Raw genomic sequence first — 21677 nt, forward strand, 5'->3', positions numbered from 1 at the left:
AAAAAAAAAACAGTTTGTTCTAAAAATTATTAGTAAAAAATTCCTGTAGAAAATTAATCAGAAAAGAGAAGCAAATCTAGTCAACCAAACAATACATTTCAACAAATAATTCTTACAAAGAAAACATAATTGGTAGCATTGTTCATACACCATTTGTCAACAATAACAATTGCATTTCTTTGTGAACTTTGTAGTCTTATCAGAAATACTGTAGCATAGTATACTTCATATCTGATCAATAAGAAAGAAAATCTCTCAATAGACTTGAAAGAACTTCTAGTTTTGAGGACAAATTTATGTTTGTCTTTAAAATAAAGTTACATCTTAGCTCATCAGAAAAACCTCACGACTGCACTTAACTCATATATAAAATGGAAATTTATCAAGCATATAGAAGAATCCTCCAACTATTTACTCCCCTACCTGTTGCCACCAATGATTAAAAGAACCATGAGAAAGGAGACCAAATAATTTTGCATAAAGAAATAGACATCAAAGTACTTTTGATTTCATTTGTATAAAATACAGGTGAACATAAAAAAGTAGATAAAGTAGAACTACCTTAAGTCAACTGAATCACTGAGGTAACTGATAAGATTTTAGGATGAATGTATATTTGAAGTAAGGTTCAAGAGTGGCACATATTTGTGAGCCTAATCACACTCTTGTTAAATCCTCTATGTAGAAAGTCAACAGATTGTTAATTGAGCCAAACCTTTGTATCACACACATATAACTGAACTGATCAGCTGTGGAAAAAAGCATATTTACAGTTCCCAGCTGCAGTGTACATACGAACTCACCCAGATTCAGATCTCTCCTCCCCGGGCTAAAGGACTCCACTATGAACTGTTTTGGTCTGCAAAAGATTATATGAAAAATAATAAAACCTTCTCAACTACTTCCACATTATTCAGGTTCCCACCATTTACAGTCCTTTTTCCAGTTTTATGCCCTTGGAAATCACAGAACAAATGTTCATAGAAAATTTCTTAAACACAGTTTTTTATTCAAAGTCTACTCTAAAAAATAATACAAAGCTACAAAATAAGAAATGTCTGGCAATACCACTGATAGTTTTCACCTCTTGCAAAAGTTTTGGGGTTTGTATCAAGATCTCAGAGAAAATTGCCTTCTCTGCTTCTTCAGGTATTACTCCTGCCAACTGGACTGGCTTCCTTGCTGTGAAAGTGCATCATATTTTAAAGCAGCCTCCAATTCCTACATCTGAAGAAGTCACCAGAGATTCCAGTCAATATCAGTGGATAGGAATAGGACTTAACAAGATTTTGTGTCCCTCATCATAAATATAAAATAGGCCAGATAGATTGAGACTTCAAAATGTATGTTTCCACGTTGTCTACAAGTGAGCCTGGGCTGACTCAATCAGGTACCTATATTGCACATATAGTATAAACTACAGAGTCAGCAGCATCCCCAGTTTTCTCAACTTCTTCCTACTCAATCTGCAAAGCAAAGTTTGCATTTTACCAGGGAAAGTTAAAACAGTAAAGCTATGTCACAAGCATGAGAGGAATCCATAAGGTGACACTGCACAGTTCTTAAAATAGCACATGCCTCCTGGGAAGAATGAGCTACTGGGAAAGATTTACCTGAGGAGAAGCTACAGCTCATTAGAGAAGGATTTAGAGTGTGTAAGCAGAAATAGAGTCAAAGAGACTTGGGTGTCAGAGGAAAAAAAACACTGCAAGGAACAGCTGTTCAGAGAAAATACACAACAAGATACAAGATTCTTTATAAAGATTAGAAGCAGAGATTAACAGAAAAAAAAGAAAATTTCTCATGCATGACTTGGGAGATGGATACAAATAGCTTTATGACAGGCAGAAATGTCAGCTTTCGGACAGCTCTGATGTGGGTGTTTAGGAGCGCAATGTTGGAAGCATTAAAGCCCAAAACAGGAACTCAGTTAATGGTGTAGAAGACCAGGGGAGGATTTTGTGCACACATTTTCAGGCCTGCAATAAGAAATCAGACTGCATAAGGTTGTAACTGTTATGTGGCAGCTCAATTTCTCTGTGCTCTTGACTGCATTTACGTGACAGACTGCAGAAAGGACCATTTACCCTAAAAGGACATTTAAAAGAGAGAGTATGTCATTTTTATCATATCTGTTTTTGCTAATTCTTCTGGATATTACAACACTTTTCAAGTCACTTGATATTGCAATTTTCATTTGGAGTTGAGTGTCCCACAAAGCTTGGTGCTAGTTCAGACAGGTTTAAGACATCACAGAATGGCTTGGTTCGAAGGGACCTCAAGGATCATGAATCTCCAAGTCCCCTGCCACAGGCAGGGCCACCAACCTCCCCATTTAATACTAGACCAGGCTGCCCAGGCCCCATCCAACCTGGCCTTGATCATCTCCAAGGATGGGGCATCCACAACATCTCTGGGCAGCCTGTTCCAGCACCTCACTACTCTCACAGTAAATAACTTCCCCCTGACATCCAACTTACATTTTCCTCCTTCAACTTAAAACCATTTCCCCTTGTCCTGCTGGTATCTACCATTTCAAAGAGTTGAATAGCACATGCAGTGCTATTGCCTCTTCTGACCCTGTCCTGACAGTTCAGCAACTAGCACTCACAAGGTCATTGATTACATTCACTTTGTGACACCCTTCCATGCATCTTAAATTTTCAACAGTGCAGTGCAATTTATTGTGAGGATGCAGAACACCATAAAGACTGCTGACCTGGGATAGACAGATGAAAGGCAGGAGTGCTTAAGAGATATTTGTAGTGACTTAGTTAAAACCAGACTGAAGTCAGAGGATTTGGTTGACTAAGTATACTTCAGTGATGAAAAGCTTGTCTCCTTGTACAATATATTATTAAGACCTTTTATTATTCTTTAAAAGTTTAAAAACCTTCAGTCAAGAAGTGAGGTGTGATATCAATAAAAAATGAGAAGAACAAAGAGTATGTGGGTAGAACAGATTTTGATAATAAGAACAATTCAGAGAAGGGAAATTCACTGGGCAAGGTGGGAGTAGGAAGAGAATCTCATTTGAATATTCACACATTGGCACAGGGCAGAAAAGGCTATCTACATAGTAATTTTTAGTTCTGCTTCAGAATGAAAAGAAAACATTATGTAGGAAAGCTGAATAATTGCATATTTTGTTTTTGAACAAAGCACCTGGAAGATTGGTCAAGAAATAGATTTAAATAAAATCTGTTTGCCCAGGATAGTGGAAGTTTCTGGAAATATATATACATGTGTGTGTAACCTGATTTTGCTTAAAGAAACAACAGTTATGCAGAAAAGACAGTTAGGCAGAAATATGTTCTTAGATGGTTATGATGACTGAAGGAAGAATGCCCTCCACCATGGTCCACATGCATATTTTTGCCCTTTTACCAAAGATTATTGCTGCCGCTGTATCTGGCACAGATACTTAAATGATCAACTGAAATGAAGGCAGATTGATATTGCTCATTGCCTACACAAGAATGGAAATTCAAAATCCTGAATTTTAGTGTTATTTCTAGAGGAAGAAATGAGAACAGATGGGGTAACCACAAAATAAACTGTAGAATAGTTTCCACTAAGCTCCCTCCCCTGCAACTCTCAGGTGATATTTTAGTTCTTCATAAAGTATTTTAATTCAAATAAACAAAGACTGGATGCTTAACTTCACCCTATTTGGTTTTATTTTGGAATTCAGTTGAAGGTATTGCAGATTGAGTCAGAGAACAGAAAATATGCAGAAAAAAATATATTTTTTTTTCTGGAAAGGAAAGGAAAAAAGAAAAAGATGACATCTTCCTGTCTGGGAGAATCCATACGTAGTCTAATCTTCTACATACTTTGTACACTCAAACAAAAGTTAAATAAATGCTTGATAATTAATTATTTGATTGTGTCACTGAAATGGTTAAGAAGAAATTCATATCTGAGAAAGTTTAAAGTGACTGACTGAAAAAATCCCTTTCCATGAATGTTCCTACATAATCAACAAAGTAACAGATTTTTCATGTGATTTCATCCACCTCACCATCACATTTTACTTCCCAGTGTGTTTTTTTCTTAATAAATGAAAAACAGTCCATGGGTTCTCACAGCAGAGACTTAGCTTGCAGAAGCTTGTTCAACTTTCCGCATGTGAGATGTGGTACAAAGCACATAATCAAAATCCCAGTGTGGGTTACATGCTTATGATTAGAATTCTGCTGCCATCAAGAGCATTTCTCTTTTATAGCAGATCACAGACATCAGTAATTGGACCATTTTCACAGTAAATTTCACTGAAGCACTAACTTCAGCTCCTTCTATATGAGTCACAGAAGTGTCCTTAAGTAATAAATTATAATTTACACAGTATTTTTGTTATTGATTAAATCAGTGTATCTTATTTACTTCTGATGCTGACCACTTCTTACAGAAAAATGCTCAGTAAAGTACCTGCAGAGAGTGTCATTGCTAAAACAAGGGATGAAACTGCATGTGCTTTCTTCTTTTTAAAATCATAACTTTTGCAGCATTACTTTGCTCTTGAAAAATGATATTTCACACCTCAAGGCACTGTTACCAGAGAAATAAATCAAACTGAATCACAACAAAGTTGTTTTCCTTCCTTCTCTCCTGAATGTCTGTGACTCAAGTGAATGTTTCCAGCTTTATTATACTTTGTAGAGAAAAGTGACTGCATGCAGAACAATCTATTTTCATGCCATCAAAACAAACAAGATAGCTAGGGGGAACAAGCGGCTCTCCCCTACTGAGTAAACTTCATTGGGGCACACTACCTAATGTACTTTTTGTATGCTGCCATGTCAGTTAATTAGTTTAAACGTACGACATGTCTCCCAATCTCTGTTGTTAGCAAGCTAAAATTAGACCATTTCATCCTGCAGACGTTTTCACCAAGGACAAAATCTTGGCAACTCTTAAACAGCACTTTCAGTCAGGAAACAGCACCTAGTATGGTCACCTACTGGGGAGAAAAAAAGACAAGGCAGTAGCAACAGAAAAGATCGTATACATTCCCCTTCCACAGAATGAAAACTGAGACACAGAGAAAGAAAGATATTCCCTGAAGTATTCATTTGCTGATGGAGCTGGAATGATGATGGCTTCCCACTTATTGTCTTCCAAACTGAACAGGGTTTCATCCCATCCTAATGGCCTTACCTAATGGAATACCTTGTTTTCCAAAATGTAAAAATGTAGAAGAAATCTTCACTTTTAAGATTCAAGTCAAATAAATTTGAAATGGTTATGATACTAAATAACTTCTGGCCTTCACTCCTCTCTTGGCTCCCTTTTGGCTAAAAGTGTTTGTCCACATATCATTATTAAAGTCTTGTACTCATTGGTCAGCACCAGCAAAAATAAGATAATTAGTCACTTTTCCACATGCAAGCAAAAATTATCACATCTAACCTGAATTATGATTGTTTTCTAATGGTGGCTGATCTTCCAGCACAATCACCCAAATGGCATCACTGTTTCATTCCTCCTACTTGACTTTTCCACACAAAGCCCAGTCACTATGTATGAACTGTATCCATATAAGAAGAGAGCATGCAAAGAAAGGGTAGAATCAAAACATTCGGCACTTTCTCTTCCATCAGAGATATCTTTGTCAAATCTGGATGCACCAGAAATTAAAAAGTTCAGTCACTTTTATTGTAGTCCCAAAGCTGAGTCTGAACCTGGATCTTGTGAAATAATAGACTGAGTCAACTGGTATGGAAACCACATAGTGATAAATACATTATTATCTAATAATATTCAGATATTCATTGTTCCATTGCAGATGTAGTCTTTGAGAATACAGGTCACAGAATGGATATCTGTAATACAATAGGAGAAGTACACCTTGGAATGAATGCCAACTGGAATAAAAAATATAAGCAAATAAAATGTACTGTTCCAACAATAGCCTTTGAGTTATTGCTACTGAAAATAGGCTGGACTGAGAGATCATGCCACAGAAGCTTGTAAAATCTTAGGACAGGCTAAGCAATAATGTGCATTAAGATAGGTTGTTCCAGTGATATGTTGAAAGCTTTGCAGAATGTAAACTGAAAAAATAGAAAAATTAGATGGAAGATAGTAAAGGAGAATGTGGCACTGAGGTTGCAAGTTTCAAAATTACCCAGGAAAATGATGGAATCAAGTGGTTACATAGTCTGTGATTGTCTCTGCAGAATAAAAGACATAGTTTGGAAAATAAGCTAGGAGCTGGAATTCAGAAAAACATAAACATGCAGACAAATTGGACCAGATGGCCTATTTCTTTGTCTTAACTTATGTTCTTGGAATCTGCAAAGACAAAAACTCTCCCTGTCTCAATTGAAATCATTGATGCTTCTGGCTTTATTTGCTCCATTTCCTGTCCCCGGTAAATACAGATCATAAAGTCACACCTCACCTCATGCCCTGTGTGAGAGGAGTCAGCTTACATGGATAATAATTTCAATTGCAAAATGACAATAAAGAAAGGAAAACCTGGCTCTTTAGTCTCCGCCTGAAATGAGGAGTCTTGTATAAATAAAATCACAGTTGCATTCCTCCCCTAACTTGGATAGCATTTTCCTGCTGGTCATAGGAGCCAGTGCTGTAATTATTGCTTAAGACAGGGAGATCAACAACTGGGGATCACACTGACTGAGTTTTCATGCCTCACTGAACAGGTCTGAAATATGTTTGAATCAGTGACCTGGAATATTCTGCACCTCTTTACCTGGAAAATAGCTGTGGATACATTAGTACCATGGTGTACATATATACTAAGTGCCATATGTACACAGATACAAAAATTCTCATTTCAGTTCAGGAAAATAGCCAGGGCATGGCAAAACCTTTGAGATACACTTATAAAGGTTAAGATGTCCCCTTTTAGACATATATACCTGATGAAATTTTTCTGATTTTCCATCAGAGTAGGGGAAAAAAATCTGTAATTAAAGATTAAAATTTTACTATACATTAGCAGAATTTTCTGGGAATGTACAGCTATTAGCAAGAATATCTCTTGTAGAATTGCCTTTTTCTAATTATATATATATGTTTGGTGATTTGATGATATTTCTGCCCATGTGCTGAGTATTAAGTCCAGCAGAGAAGAAGTATTACCTTGAGAAAAAGAGAAAAGCAGCAACATCTTAATGTGTGTTCCTCTGCGCTCACATGTGCTTCTTCAACTGTTTGGCTCATTACCAGGATGGAGAAAAAAATGGGCAGGAAGAGCCCTCTTTTGCAACACCATGGTTTTTATTGCATGGAGAAAAAGAGATATGAAAGTAAAATATCCACCTGTTTACCATCCAAACTTGTCAAGTTTGACTCCCAAATACACAGCCAGCTGGCTCCCATGCATACTAAAATCATCATGCCAGAACCAAGGATATTTGGCATCTAGCTTTGGTAACGACTTCTTTTTGGATATATATTACTGGCATGTCTAACAGTGTACTACCATTTAGGATGGTTCTTTGTCTCCCTATTGTTACACTGAGCTGCCTAATAGTGGATTACAACATGTGATATCTAAATCCCATTGTTAGCCTGACCTCAGTCCCAGGGAAGGTTATGGAGCAGATTGTCTTGAGGGAGATCACACAGTATGTGAGGAACAGCTGGGGGATCAGGCCTAGCCAACAGGGGTTCGCGAAGGGCAGGTCCTGCTTGAACAACCTGATCTCCTTCTACGATCTAGTGTCCTGTCTGATAGATGAAGGAAAGGCTGTTGATGTAGTCTACCTGGACTTCAGCAAAGCCTTTGACACTGTCTCCCCCAGTATCCTCCTGCAGAAACTGGCAGCCCATGGCTTGGATAGGTACACTCTTGGCTGGATATGGAACTGGCTGGAAGGCCGGGCCCGGAGAGTGGTAGTGAATGGAGCTAAATCCAGCTGGTGACCGGTCACAAGTGGTGTTCCCCAGGGACCTGTGCTGGGGCCTGTCCTCTTCTGTATCTTTATTCATGACCTGGATGAGGGCATTGAGTACACCCTCAGTAAGTTTGCAGATGACAAGTTGGCTGGAAGTGTCGATCTGCCTGGGGGTAGCGAGGCCCTAGAGGGATCTGGACAGGCTGGATAGCTGGGCTGAAGCCAATGGGATGAAGTTCAGCAAGGCCAAATGCCGGGTCCTGCACTTGGCCACAACAACTCCAGGCAATGCTACAGGCTTGGGGCAGAGTGGCTGGAAGACTGTGTAGAGGAAATGGACCTGGAGGTATTGACTGATGCTCGACTGAACATGAGCCAGCAGTGTGCCTGGGTGGCCAAGAAGGCCAATGGCATCCTGGCTTGCATCAGGAATGGTGTTGCCAGCAGGAACAGGGAAGTGATTGTCCCCTTCAACTCAGCTCTGGTGAGACCGCACCTGGAGTACTTTGTCCAGTTCTGGGATCCTCGCTGCGAGAAAGACATTGAGGCCATGGAGCGGGTTCAAAGAAAGGCGACAAAGCTGGTGAGGGGTCTGGAGCACAGGCCTTATGAGGAGCGGCTGAAGGAGCTGGGATTGTTCAGTTTGGAGAAGAGGAGGCTCAGGGGAGACCTTACTGCTCTCTATAACTACCTGAAGGGAGGTCGTAGTGAGCTGGGGGTCGGCCTTTTATCTCGTGTAACTGGTAATAGGACTAGAGGGAATGGCTTCAAGGTGTGCCAGGGGAGATTTAGGCTGGACATTAGAAAATACTACTTTTCTGAAAGAGTGGTCAGGCACTCGAATGGGCTGCCCAGGGAGGTGATGGAGTCACCGACTCTGGAGGTGTTCAAGGAACATTTGGATTTTGTGGTGAGGGACATGGTTTAGTGAGAACTGTTGGTGAAAGGTGGATGGTTGGACTGGATGATCTTGTAGGTCTTTTCCAACTTTGGTGTTTCTGTGATTTCTGTGATTTCTGTGAAATCCCATTGTACTTCAAACACCCATGTGGGATCCATTAAATGAAAAGGTAGCTGAGTTTATCCTCAGTCAAGAAGATGCAGTTATAATTCTGCCTAAGGAAGCTCACAAACAGCAATTAGAAGAAGAAAAATAGGCTTAAGGAAAAGCCACTGGAATGTAGAGTTTTCTACTGAAATGAATATATTCCTGATGACAGTCGTTGGAGTTTAACGACTTTCATGAGTGCAGAATTTGGCCAATGGGCTGAAAGCATATGAAATTTTCAGACTCTGTAATCAGGAACAAGCAAAGACAACTCAAATTGTCTATGACTATTTAAGATTAGAATTTGCATAGTGAGAAAATTGAGGCTGGGATAAAGGGAAATAAGGTAAATAAATATGTACATATATGCACAATCATTTTTATTACCGTTTCAAAGTACAACTTGCAAAGTTATTTCTGTATTCATAGATATATTTGGAAAAAATATTTATATTAATTTATATTAATAAAATTTTCAGTAGATTTACAGTAGTGCAAATTTTGCTTTTCAGGTCTCCACACACTATTAGTAGCTAGCAAGGATACCAAGGATTGAAGCACATAGCCTTCATCCCATCTTTTATTTCCACTGGAACATTCCCATTATAGAGGAAAAAGGCACTTTCAACATTCTACACTCTAGCTGCAAAGCAATCTTTAATTGGCACTTATGCCCTATCGAAACAGATATAACACCCTATGAGCACATATTATGCCATCTAGACAGATGGATATGAGTACAGGTGCAAAGCATGCCAGAGATCAGTGTGTACATCAGTTGTGCGTGGAAGGGCCAGATTCCTTTCCAGGACTGTTGAGAGGGCAGTCTGTGCAGATTATCAGCACTTTTATGAGGTTGAACCATGGCACCACCACACCATTTTGGCTCTACGTTAATAATGAAAATGCAGAAGTATATTCCAAAGCCATTTTAAGTAAGCTTTTGGCTTTCTGAAGTCATGATAAGAATAGAAACAGGACAGTTATCCCTTTTGACACTTCATTGGAACATCTCATTAGCCTTAGACAAAATGTTTCAGCAGCACTGTTGAATCTACTGAGAAAAGCCAATGCTTGACCTTCTATTAGCTTGTATATCCTGAAAAACAAAGTTTTTGTGATACTATGGGTGTTATTTACATTTTACACAACTGTAGGATCTATTAATCTGTTACACAAAGTAAATGAGGATGAAAAACTACCTTCTTTGATTTTCACTAAATAGTTCACAATTAACACTGAACTGCAAATGAGGAAATAATGTGTCTCTTTTAGAAAACCATATGCTTTGTGTTTTAAAGTACTTGCAGTAATACTGGTGGAATAGTTAATGTACAATGAATGCCATCTGCTGACTAATACAGAGTATTTACAAGGTGAATAGTTCAGATAACTGTTTGTGAAATGACTGTACAGCCTAATATAATATTGTTTGGACAATTATCTGAATCTAATCCATTTTTTTTCCTTTCCTCTCCTCTTCCTTATGCTGTCATTATGTTGCATGCTTATCAGAACCCTGCTGACAATGGCAGATTTAACAGCTGCAATCCATTCAGAATTGTTGTGAGAAATCATTCAGTCCCCCTGTGGAAAAGAAATGGAAACCATCACCCAGAAACTCCATCGAGCACAAAATGGACCTGAAGTCTTCAATGCATTGGGCAGAAAATCTGCATTGGGAGATAGATAAAAAACAAGTTACTGAGCTCTCTTGAAATTATACAGTGTAACAGCATAATAGGCACCAACAGCACAGCAAGAACATAAAGGTGAGTCAGCAGAGTTATTCAGAGAAGGGAGTATGCTACCTGAAAAAGTAAACTGGAACTGTAAAGTTACAGACTGCCTGGAATTTTGCTAGTGAAAGACATTGCTGCCTAATGTTGCTTTCTGCTCTGTTCAGAATCTTTTTTACTATCAGGACTGCATTAAAAAAATGCTAGAATCCATCGTCACCTTCTCACTCTGACAGATACAGCTCGCTTTGCTTTGATATTTGGTCAAATTAGAAGAAATCGGAGTAATTCCTATAGGATACTAGATAGTGTTAAATAATTCATGCTGATGGGTAGGTGTTGTAACAGATATATAAGAAATAATTGAGAATGAACCAAAGCTTGTTGTAACTTCTTTGCTATGGTATGTAAAGTATTTAGTTGAAACTTACACAGTACCCTGGACTTCATGAAGAAAGATGATTTTCTGCCTGTTTTTCTATCGCCAAATCGCACTGAACTCTCTTATCTTCCATTATGTCAGCAATAAAGGAACAGCAGACAAATACAAGTATTTTGGGAAGGTAGTTTGCGCTATCAGTCCCTCAGTTTGTGTTCTGCCTCCAGAAAGCCATACTTCTGAAGATTCATTCTATCATAGCACTCATTTATTTGAATCTGATGATTACAGGGAATTTTCAAGGTGACATAGCTGTAGAGAAAGAACCACGCCATTCATCTAAATTTTTTCATGAGGTAGAATGTGTCCAGAAGGTGGATAGCAATTTCTATTTCAGAATTTCTATTTTATGGCACAAGAGACCCTGCCTTTCCAGCCCATTTCACACCAGCTAGCAGCCAAGCACCCACTCATTCACTTTAAATCAGCTACAGGGAATAGGGGGCCAGAAGAATGAGTTGGCATTTGATTTCACAGGAAGTAAACCAGTTTGGGTTCTGAAGACAAAATCAGTTCTACCTCATATTCTTACATCTAGGTTGCAGACTGTTGACAAAAACAACAAAACATGAATTTTCAGCTTCACATATACACGTGTCAAGTTGAAATTAATAGAATTGTAGGAAGCATCCAGGGCAACCTGGGCAAATTTGTCCCTAGAATGCAGAACATGTCATCAATCTCTTATGAAATCAAAAGAGATTCACACAATCACACATTGATATTGCTCAGTATCTGTTGCGCAAACATATTTACGCTGACAGTGAATATTTTGGCAATTCCATGTTATACAACAGATACACAGGCTTGGGTCATTAAGCAACATCCAGGTTCAGGGAACAAATTAGCATTAGGAAGCAAGTTGATATTTTCAGATATATCAAAGTTTTTGTTGTGTTGGCTTTTTGTTTGTTTTTTAATTCTATATAATTAGCCTAAAAAAATTAGCCTGCATTACCGAGCTTTCAAATAACAATAACCCTGATCATTTGGTGTGCACTGGCACAGTCACTCTAGAGTCACACTTTCTTGCTCTTGGCTCTGTTGGTGGCTGGAGAGAAAGCTAGTCTCAAAAGAGAAAAACTGCCTGTTTATTTTTTGTTGTTTGTTTTTCTTTAATTTGAAATTATCTGTAGCCTGTTTGAAAGTAGGTCTCCATACAATCTGATCTTACAGTTACAGTGGTACAACTATAAAGATGCTTTACTGCTTTTGTGATTTTTTTTTCCCACCAATATACGCTAATAAAACTAAGATTAGAATCTGACCCCTAAAATCTTTTTTTGCAACAGATTTCTCTCTTTTGAAAGAGTTCACAGTCCTTCAAGGACTTCAGAGGGAGGAAAATCCATAGGCCTCTCTATAGTATCTCTTTGAAGTGTTCTAGATGTGATGCTGCTTCCAGGAAAGAGTTTGAACATTGTAAAAAAAGACACATGCCATTCAGAAATCTTTCCATTCATCTTTTCAAAGTCCTTTGCTAAGTCTTACATAAGAAATTTTTGCATAGTAGTGCAAATGGTATAAAGACTCTACAGTTATTTAAAAAATTGATTTGAGGCAGTAAATAACAAAACCTATCTTTCAGAGAAAATCTGGTGGTCCTCTAGACAAAGAAATTCCAAATATATCCATTTTTATCCATGACTTTTTAAAACTTTTTGAGTGCTTTCTTTTTTTTTTTAACACATACACATTTATATATATGATGCAAAAACATAGCTAAGGATATGTCTACATGTGTGAGACCCTGAAGGTAGTATCAGGTCTGACCATTCTTACCTAGCTTCCTGTGGGCCTTCCCCCACCCCTGCCCATGGGCTCAAGACACCACTTCATCTCAGGACAGTGTTGTCAGTTCTGACCTGAACTATGCTTTAACTGCTCTGTGCTCTCCAAGTTGTCCTGAAATGCTGACTGCATTTCCTAGACTAACCCTGAATCTCACTTGTTACCTTCCATTTGACTGACGGCCACTGCCTCAAATCCAGATCTGGAATTCTGGATGCCTCTGAGAATGATGAGAATTTTGGAACAGGACTGCTGAGGGAGGTTCCATGCCTCACTACCTAATCAGTTCCTACCTTGGTCCCACAGCTGTTCCTTGCTGTACCCTATCAGATAGCTTAGGCCATTAAGAGCACACTTATAGAGAGAAATATTTGATTCTGACCTACACTATCCAAGTTCTGAGGTTGGCTTGGATTATGAACCAGTAATTTGAATGCTCAAAGTGCCTGGAGCTTTTCGGATGATCTCTAAGGGGGAATCTTTCTCTTCCAAATCATCCAGAGGAGCCCACTGGACAGAATGAGACAAAGCATGATAAAGGACAGACTTCTTGGAGATGCACTTCAAAATACCCTTCTATCATAACTGGCCCATAAGACCCTAACTTTGTAAAATACTTATTTCAGATGTTCCCAAAATTTTGAGTAATATTAATGATTACTTAGGAAACACTATGAAAGTTATGTCATTATAAATGTTTTACACTTCTACACACAAGGTAATCACACTGTATGTAGATTTTTTCTTTTTGTGTGACACATAATAATTAGTGCAATGATCCATACTTGCTTGTGGGCAAACACAGATGCACACACAATGCAGACCACAAAGTAAAAACTTCTAAGACTCACTATGGACATGACACCATGCCAATAAAGCATCTGTTTCTTGGCTTGCAGAGACATGATTTTGAGGTTTTTCTATAAAAGGAAACTTGCAAACTCCTATTTCTTCTTCAGAATATTTTTATTTTTTTATGCTATGTTTGTTGTTGACATATGAGACTACAGTGGGAGACTACAGACACAATCTCAATCTGAAGGAGTTCAGTTCCCTATGGCATCTGTTTCCATGTTATAGTCAGACAGGATGGACCAAATTGAGATATTCACATGAATATGAAGAACCATAAGATCATGATAGTGAGTCCACAAGAAAGAAACTGTTGTCACTGAGAAAGGTACCAGAAGTCACACAAGTCAAGGCAAAGGGTGCATCTAGGGAATTTTTTTAGAAGAGTTTCACTTTTCTCCCACCATATAACATCCTGTACAGATGGGATAAGGCCTATGCCATGTTTGGAGATATAGTAATCCCATGCTTTAATGCATATGTATCAGCTCACGCTTCTAGAAACATTTGTCCCAGATCCTATTCTACCATATATTCCCAACAGAGAACATCACTGAAATGAGCTGATCACTTCAGGTTTCCAAATGGAGGTACACAGAAAGACAATTTTCCTTGCTACAAATTTCATACAAGCTTTAAGAATTCCTTCTGTTCTTCTGTGCTATGTGCAGGTAATGAGCTGTGAAGAGACTGTTGAAAGATCTTTTTCTTTAGTAAACAAGGAAAAAGAAGGGATGAGATTCAAAAATTGCTCTTAAAATTCTAATGTACCAGGAGTAATAGAGATTCATTTCTTGGTCACAGGTAAGCAAATTAAGTATTTTCCTACTATGAACTCAACAAAGATTGTAAAGTTAATGTTGTGTGATTTAGCATAGAAGAATATAGTATGCTTGTTTAGCACAAGTAGATATATTTGTTGAAGCCTAAGGTCACAGGCCTTTGAGCTTTTACCCAGTTAGGAGTAAGGAAGGCCACAGAATTGGCTTGAATTCAAAGACAAGAAAGTAAGAAAAACTACATAGACTCTGCAACCTGAAGACAAGAATAGCTCATCTAGAGAAAAATAAAAATCAGTCCAGGGTAGAAAGACCTCCTGCCCTAACATTAGTATTGGTCTGGACTGTCAGGCAAGGAGTTGAGAATGTAGAGTGGAAGGGCATTACTGCTTTGGGATTTGTTTGTTTGAGTTCCCTCCTTGGAGGCACCCAGCTTAAGCTCTTTCTATAACTTTAATGCTGCAGAAGTGTTCCATGTATCTTTTTTGGTTGGTTGCTCGGTTGCTTGGTTGCTTGGTTTTTGTCTGATTAATTTTGGAGAAACAAGATTTCCATAACTGTTACTCCTAGATTCCTATGTGTTCTCTTGCCTTACAACTGGATAATGGCACCTCTACAGACACTTTTGTCATTTTCTTATTTACTGATTATTCCTCTTCTAATTTAAGGCAATGTCTATACTCCTACCTGTCGTTGAAACAACCTAGAGCTACCTAATCATCTGAGATGTTAATTTGCCTACATGGCTTCAAAAGGTGGGAAACAGATTCTCTGATTATATTCGTGAACATGATACTTTTCCTGAAAAGGAAATTCTGAAAATCCTCTTGCTGTTTGCCTCACTACCAACTTTCATCTATCTTATGCTACGCAGGGTTAAAGTTTTATTGCCTTTTCCACAAACACTCTGTCTGATGGTATCTCTTTCCAAATGTTCCACAGCCACTTCTTGTTCAAAACAGCATAGTTACAGGAGACCAATTCCTGATTTGTGACCCTCTTGAATGTTGTGTGGGGCTTGATATAAGTAATGGTAGACCAGGTAGGCAGCGTCTCTCCTGACCTCACTCCCACACAACCTGAACTCTGTACAGTGCATGGTGAGAATCTAAAAGCTGATTGTTCAGGAGTTTTATTTTAATTTAAGGAGGGATATTTTTTTCTATGATGGTGAGAGAAAATGTTTGTCAGTGATAGAAGCAACCCTGTGACTTAACTCCCTTCTAATAGTAGTGTCATGATTTCTTTCACCTGAACAATCTCAGATACAGAGCAATAGAAGGATTTAAATATTTTGATAGATATTGTTACTGGCTAATATTTGGAGTGCTCCATACAGTATGAATGCATTGTATTTAACAAACAGATCTACACAGAACAGTCAACAGCTAGATAACAATACAGGAATGTTCCTGTGCATAATGGATACCCTGCTTTATTTAAGTCATTGAAAAAACTCTAATTAGATTCCCTGGGGCCAAGAATTCACCTTAAGTTTTCTCCTTCAAAAAGAATGAAATGAAAAAAGTATTGGTTCAGGGACACTCTGAACAATATTGTTATGAGCTTTAACATCAAAATTCAATCAGTTTCATTCTCTGTCCCCCCAGCTGGGTTCATCTTCTTACACTTAAAACTCTCACTCTCTCCTTTAGGGAACACTGACAGCTTTCTTGCCCGCTTTCCATTAGGAAAAGGGAGAATAAATTATTTTTTGCTCGCTTTATTCTTCCTTACACTTCTCTCTATTGTTCTCTGAGGAGTTTTGTGCTTTTAATTTCTGTATGCCCGGGTGGACCAAGCAAATGACGTAGCTTCAAACTGTGTTTCATTCTTCTACATCTATCTCATTAAACATCATCCATCTAACTAGCTAGATTCATTAAATTTGACTCTTGCCCATGTGAAAAAGTTTCTTGTCTGTGTTCTGAATATTATATAGGTTACTAAAACTTTCTCCAAGGATGATCCTGGAGTCCATTGCTCTGTACTCTACAAAGCTAATTGAATTTCATCAGCAGTTTTTTCTTCTGCCATAAAACTGTTTAACATGGATAAACCCATCCCAGGCATGTGATTACCTTAACAGTACAAGCTCACACAAGGATGTTTTGCATTGCATTTCAGCACTGTGATAGAGGCCAAAAGGTATTACTTGTGAGCTTGATACAATTTCTCTCAGGCTAAGACGGCATGCTAAATAGAGAAGTGTAGTCTGTAGTAAAGTTGAATTGAGTAGGTAGAAACCTACCAAAAATCACTTTGAACAGAAAAAGAGACAGCCCCAAATACATATTTTATGTGGAAGGATAACATTGATATTAGACAAATATTATTTTGATATGTCATTATTATTTTTATTTACTTTCTCTGAAAGATTTACAACAGTGCAGTGTTATATTCTTGGGTTATGTTTTTAGATCTGACCACAATATTAAATTAACTATAGTTTTCTTCCTCTACCTCTTCCTAATGCACCAATACATTATATTGCATTTGAAAATGTACCATTTACAGTGCTATGTTTCAACATTGTTTTAAACTATTACAGACTGTGGCTAGTCCTGCCAGCTTCTCAGTTAATATCCTACCTAATTTCAATAGCAGACAAGATCTGCTAAAAGAGAAATATTCTAGCTGCAATCTTCAAAGCAAATAAACCCCAGGATGCCCAGAGAGGTCCCTAATCCCTGGAAAATTTCAAGACTAGGCTAGACCAGGCTCTGAGGATCCTGATCGAGCTGCAGATGTTCCTGTTCATTGCAGAGGAGTTGGGCTAGATGATATTCAAAGGTCCCTTCCAACAAATTCCATGATTCTATTCCATGATAAATGAAGACAGAAGGATGCCAAAGGATTTTTAGTGATCTTTGTGAATTAGTCAAAGAATATCAAAAGCTTCTTCCTAAACAAATCTGACCAAAAAAAAACCCTGGGTATAATTCTGGGAACAGGATTAATGTCTTGGTGTAATGCACACATCTGAAATGAAGTATAAAATGCATATGGTTTAGTGGTTTTCTGTTGTGGTTTTTTTTTGAGAATTTGAGAAATTGATCAATTTTGAGAAATTGATTTAAGCATGAGGTTATAAGGAAATAAAATTTAAGTTAAATTCTCCTCATCTGGAGATAACCTTCATGCATGCCTCTTACTATTCTAAAAAAAGATGGGCTACAAGTTGTGTGTGATCTCACAAGGTGCTTGATTAACCTTGCTGATGAACAACAAAAATGATGAATAACTTCTTGTTTGAAACACACCACTAAACAGAGTCCTTTAAGAGCTTTTAATATGAAAGCTTTAAATTATTGACCTGCTTTGAACTCTGTGCAAATGTGGCAAAGTCTGTATCAGTAAAGGGACCATGCCTTCATTAATCACACTGTCCAATAACTACTTTTCTGTGGCAACATCTGTGTAGCAGCCAACATAGAAAATAGCTGTATTATATTAAATGGGAGAAAACTAATAAAATGTACAGTATTTGGTCAGGGCACCTGTGGATACTGAATTCCTTTCACTATTCTTGAAAAATGCAATTAAATACAGAAAAGAAAAAAATAAGAAAAAAGATTTTTTTTAAAAAAGAGTTGGTCTCCACCTCTTTCCAATAAATAAAGAATGATTTGAATCTTTAACTTGTATTAGGAATTATTTTTTTCACATGACATGAAATCTCAGCAGGATTGGTAACATACACCAGCAGACAGTGTTGTCTCTAAAGTGATATGAGTTGTTGCTTCAAGAAATTTCCTTATTTCTAGGCATAGCAACATTGAAAGGTAAAGTGTTGTATTTTTTTTCTTTTCTCAGCTGTGACTGAACTGGTAACAGTGAAGAATACTAGGTTCAGTCTTGTGAGCAAGTGAAAAATCAGCCTCTGTAATTTCTTTAATGAAGGAAATCCAGTGACATTATTTTGATAGCTAGAGTAAGAATTTTGGTTTTAGCAGAGTGAAATTAATTCATGAATTGAGAAGTAACAAATCATTGCTTTGGCTACTATCTCAGACTCTAACAGGCTATGAATATTAAATGACTAGATTACAAACATATAAATAAAAATACAAATACTTTCTTTTTGCCTGAAAAATTCCAGTTAGCAGTGACCAAATATATTTTGGATTAAGCCACCATTACAATAAGTTAGCAACCTTTGTACCGTATAATAAATTCCTTGCACACAGCCACTTTTGCTGGCATTTGCCCAAGTTTATCCTTGAATATGAATTAAAAGAGATGTTAGTGAACAAACACAATTTTATTTTCTAACAGGTTTGCAGCAGAAAGCTTGAGAAAGGGTAACAAAGCCAAGATCAGAAGCATATCTGCCATCACATTCACCAGGTGTTCTGATAGTCCATCCTTACTGTCTTGACTGAGCTGCAATCTCTTAGTCTTCAACTAGCAGACACAAATATGAATAATGCCTCTGAAAGTGACAAGAGGAAGAGTTAATGTAAAGGTCAGATGACAAAGAACAAGGCCCCTCCTTGAATAAAGAGCAAAAATCAAGTTGCATCTTTCTTGACTTTGAAATTAATCTAACAAGGAATATAATGTTACAGCTCCCATGAGCAACATGCAAATCAGGGAATTAATCTCTAGCAAAATGTTTTATGTTATGGAAATCCACAAATAGATTTGATTCAGTGACAGTAAATCAAACACAGTGGGTAGTTGTGTTTGACTGATGAGTACACATGCCACTAGCAGCAGGGCTGTGACGTATACAGGATAGTAATAAATACTTTCACTGGCAGTTCTGCAGTCATTGCTCAGTGACACCAGAAGAATACAGAAGGCTTCAGGCAAAAATGCAATCCAGATGTCAAAAAGATATTTTACTTTTCTGCATCTTTTTCCATGCTCTTTTTTTCTACTCATGAGGAAATGAACAACTTATAAAGAATAGGTGAAAAAAAATTATGAAAGATTTTTGTGCTGATGTAGTTCTGCCAATAGTGAGTTACTACAGCTAATATATACCTCTATAACAGAACTGGTATGTTATCTGCATCTCTTCTTATCTTTGCCCTTTGATTCTACTGTGTTCTCATCTAACTACCACCTTCCCAATCACTGTTAAAGCAATGATTAAATTTGAAAGAGACTTCCCCTAGCGTTTCTCTCCAGAGCTGATGATGCTGCTGAGCAATATCCTATCCAAACTTCCAGTGTGGCAACTAGTTGGAGTGCTTATTCACCGGTGCTTTAAAGGTCCTTTTCTTCATCTCCTGACCAGGCATGATGTTTAGAAATAGCCACAACAGAAACTGTGGACATATCCAATGAATCCTGTACTTGCGGATGACTTTTGCTTGTGGGGATGCTGTCTTATTATAGCTACTCTTCTCTGCCCTGCTGTGTTGTTTGGTTTTTTTTATGGAAACTACTGAGCCATACCCAGGCCAGTTAAGACCAAATAACTTGTGTCTGACAGCGATCAGTTGGACCATTCCTTCTTATATCTGCTCTCCTAGTGTTTCTTGGTTTCTTCTATGTACTTTTCTCCCCCTCTGCTCTTTCTATCACATACTCTTGAATACTAGTCCTTTTTAAGTTTAATTTTAATATGGTAAAGGAACAGCAAGAAATCCCCCAAAGTGACGCTGTCTACAAACTCTGGCAAAGCAAATGAAAAATGCAATGGAAATGTCAGTAGTTAGTTACATAAAGTATTCCACTGTTGCTAGATAATTGTATTTCTTGTCAACTGAAAGGCTGAGATTATATCACTTTCTAATATTTCTCTTTGTGTTGAGATTATTGGATCTTACAGATCATTGCATAAGTCCAACAGGCAACTGACAGTATTTACTGTGTGTTTACTGAGTAACTAGGGGCCAAGTTCAACAGCTGAGAAAATATTAATACACTTTTTATTAAATGAACATACAAAGACTGTTTAGTTTAAGTCATATCAGGCTTCTGGAAACATTTAATTCACACTTGATTTGTTCAAACATTTAAAAAAGATTTGCCTCCATTACTCTAATGAGATAATCCTATTTGTGACATAATGCTAACACTATTTCTTTAACTTGTACCACAGGGTAAAGACTTAAATGATGTAAATTGCAATCAGTCAGTAGATTTTGCAACATTTTCTGTTGTATTCAATGGCAACGACAGTTTATCTGCATTTATTTCACTGCCTTCTCAAGTCATCTGCTAACATAATTCATTGCCTAGAATCCACTGTCTTATTGAATAAGTTCTTTAGTCTAGAAGCAGATTGTGATTTTCACATGTGTAATGATTCTCCTCTTTATAACTCTTAGTTATAAAGTTAGTCTTGATCACTGTTACTGATGCTAACGCTTCTCAGAATTTCTCTAAATCCCATCATTTTTTCTATTTTTGTTTTGTCTCTAAAACACAGATATATATATCCATCTTTTTCTCTAGAAATACTAAAAATTTTCAACCAAATACCTTTCCAAAAAAATATGTATTTTCCACAAAATGGATAGTAGCTTTGATGCTTGCTTAGGGGGCTTGTTTTCCCTGGTGACTGGTGAAAAGGAAATATTACTCCATTTTTAAAAAAGGGAGAAAGGAAGACCTGGGAACTACAGATCAGTGAGTCTCATGTCTGTGCCTGGGATGATCAGCCCAAGCCTCTAACAAGCTTGTAGCCCTGCCTGGGGTTACATAGTTAGACCTGAGGTATGCTTAGGGGCTATGTGATTTATACCCTTACAGGCAAGATTAGAATTGTGAACTGTAATGTGTAATGAAGAAGGCACAAAGAAGTGGCTTGGAATGGTTAGTAATGTGACACAACAACAGGTTAATTTGGAGTCTAGAATGTAATCCTAATAAAGAATGAAACTTTCTTACAAATATCAAAATATCAAGAGAATCATCTTAAAAAGGAGCTAGGTACTGGAAGTTTTTCAGCAAAGAACAAAATATACAAAAAGGAGAGATTCCAGAACTGCACATTGTGCTACTAAAGGGAAGAATCTGTACTTATATAGTGTACACAAGCTAAGAAGTGCTGTCTTATAAACAGAGGTCATGTATTCCGTCATAAAATTGCTATGGCAATTTCTCTACAATTGAAACTATTATCTATGTGACACACAGTTATATATGATGTCTGTCTTATGTTGCTGGTGTATATTGACATCTACATCATTATAATAGCAT

The 21677-nt window shown here is 37.5% G+C and overlaps 1 protein-coding gene across 1 annotated transcript in view; it reads right to left on the bottom strand.

Moving 5' to 3' along the window:
* Nucleotides 1-1973: 1973 nt before the first annotated feature.
* The window catches only part of LOC109363693 (maestro heat-like repeat-containing protein family member 2A), a 109372-nt gene continuing 89668 nt past the window's right edge, over nt 1974-21677 (bottom strand). The window contains exon 8 of the mRNA XM_031557136.1: nt 1974-2088. Within this exon, the coding sequence (XP_031412996.1) occupies nt 1974-2088 (115 nt within the window). The remainder of the gene's footprint in view (nt 2089-21677) is intronic.

The sequence above is a fragment of the Meleagris gallopavo genome, chromosome 1 (assembly GCF_000146605.3).
Source record: "Meleagris gallopavo isolate NT-WF06-2002-E0010 breed Aviagen turkey brand Nicholas breeding stock chromosome 1, Turkey_5.1, whole genome shotgun sequence".
Lineage (NCBI taxonomy): Eukaryota > Metazoa > Chordata > Aves > Galliformes > Phasianidae > Meleagris > Meleagris gallopavo.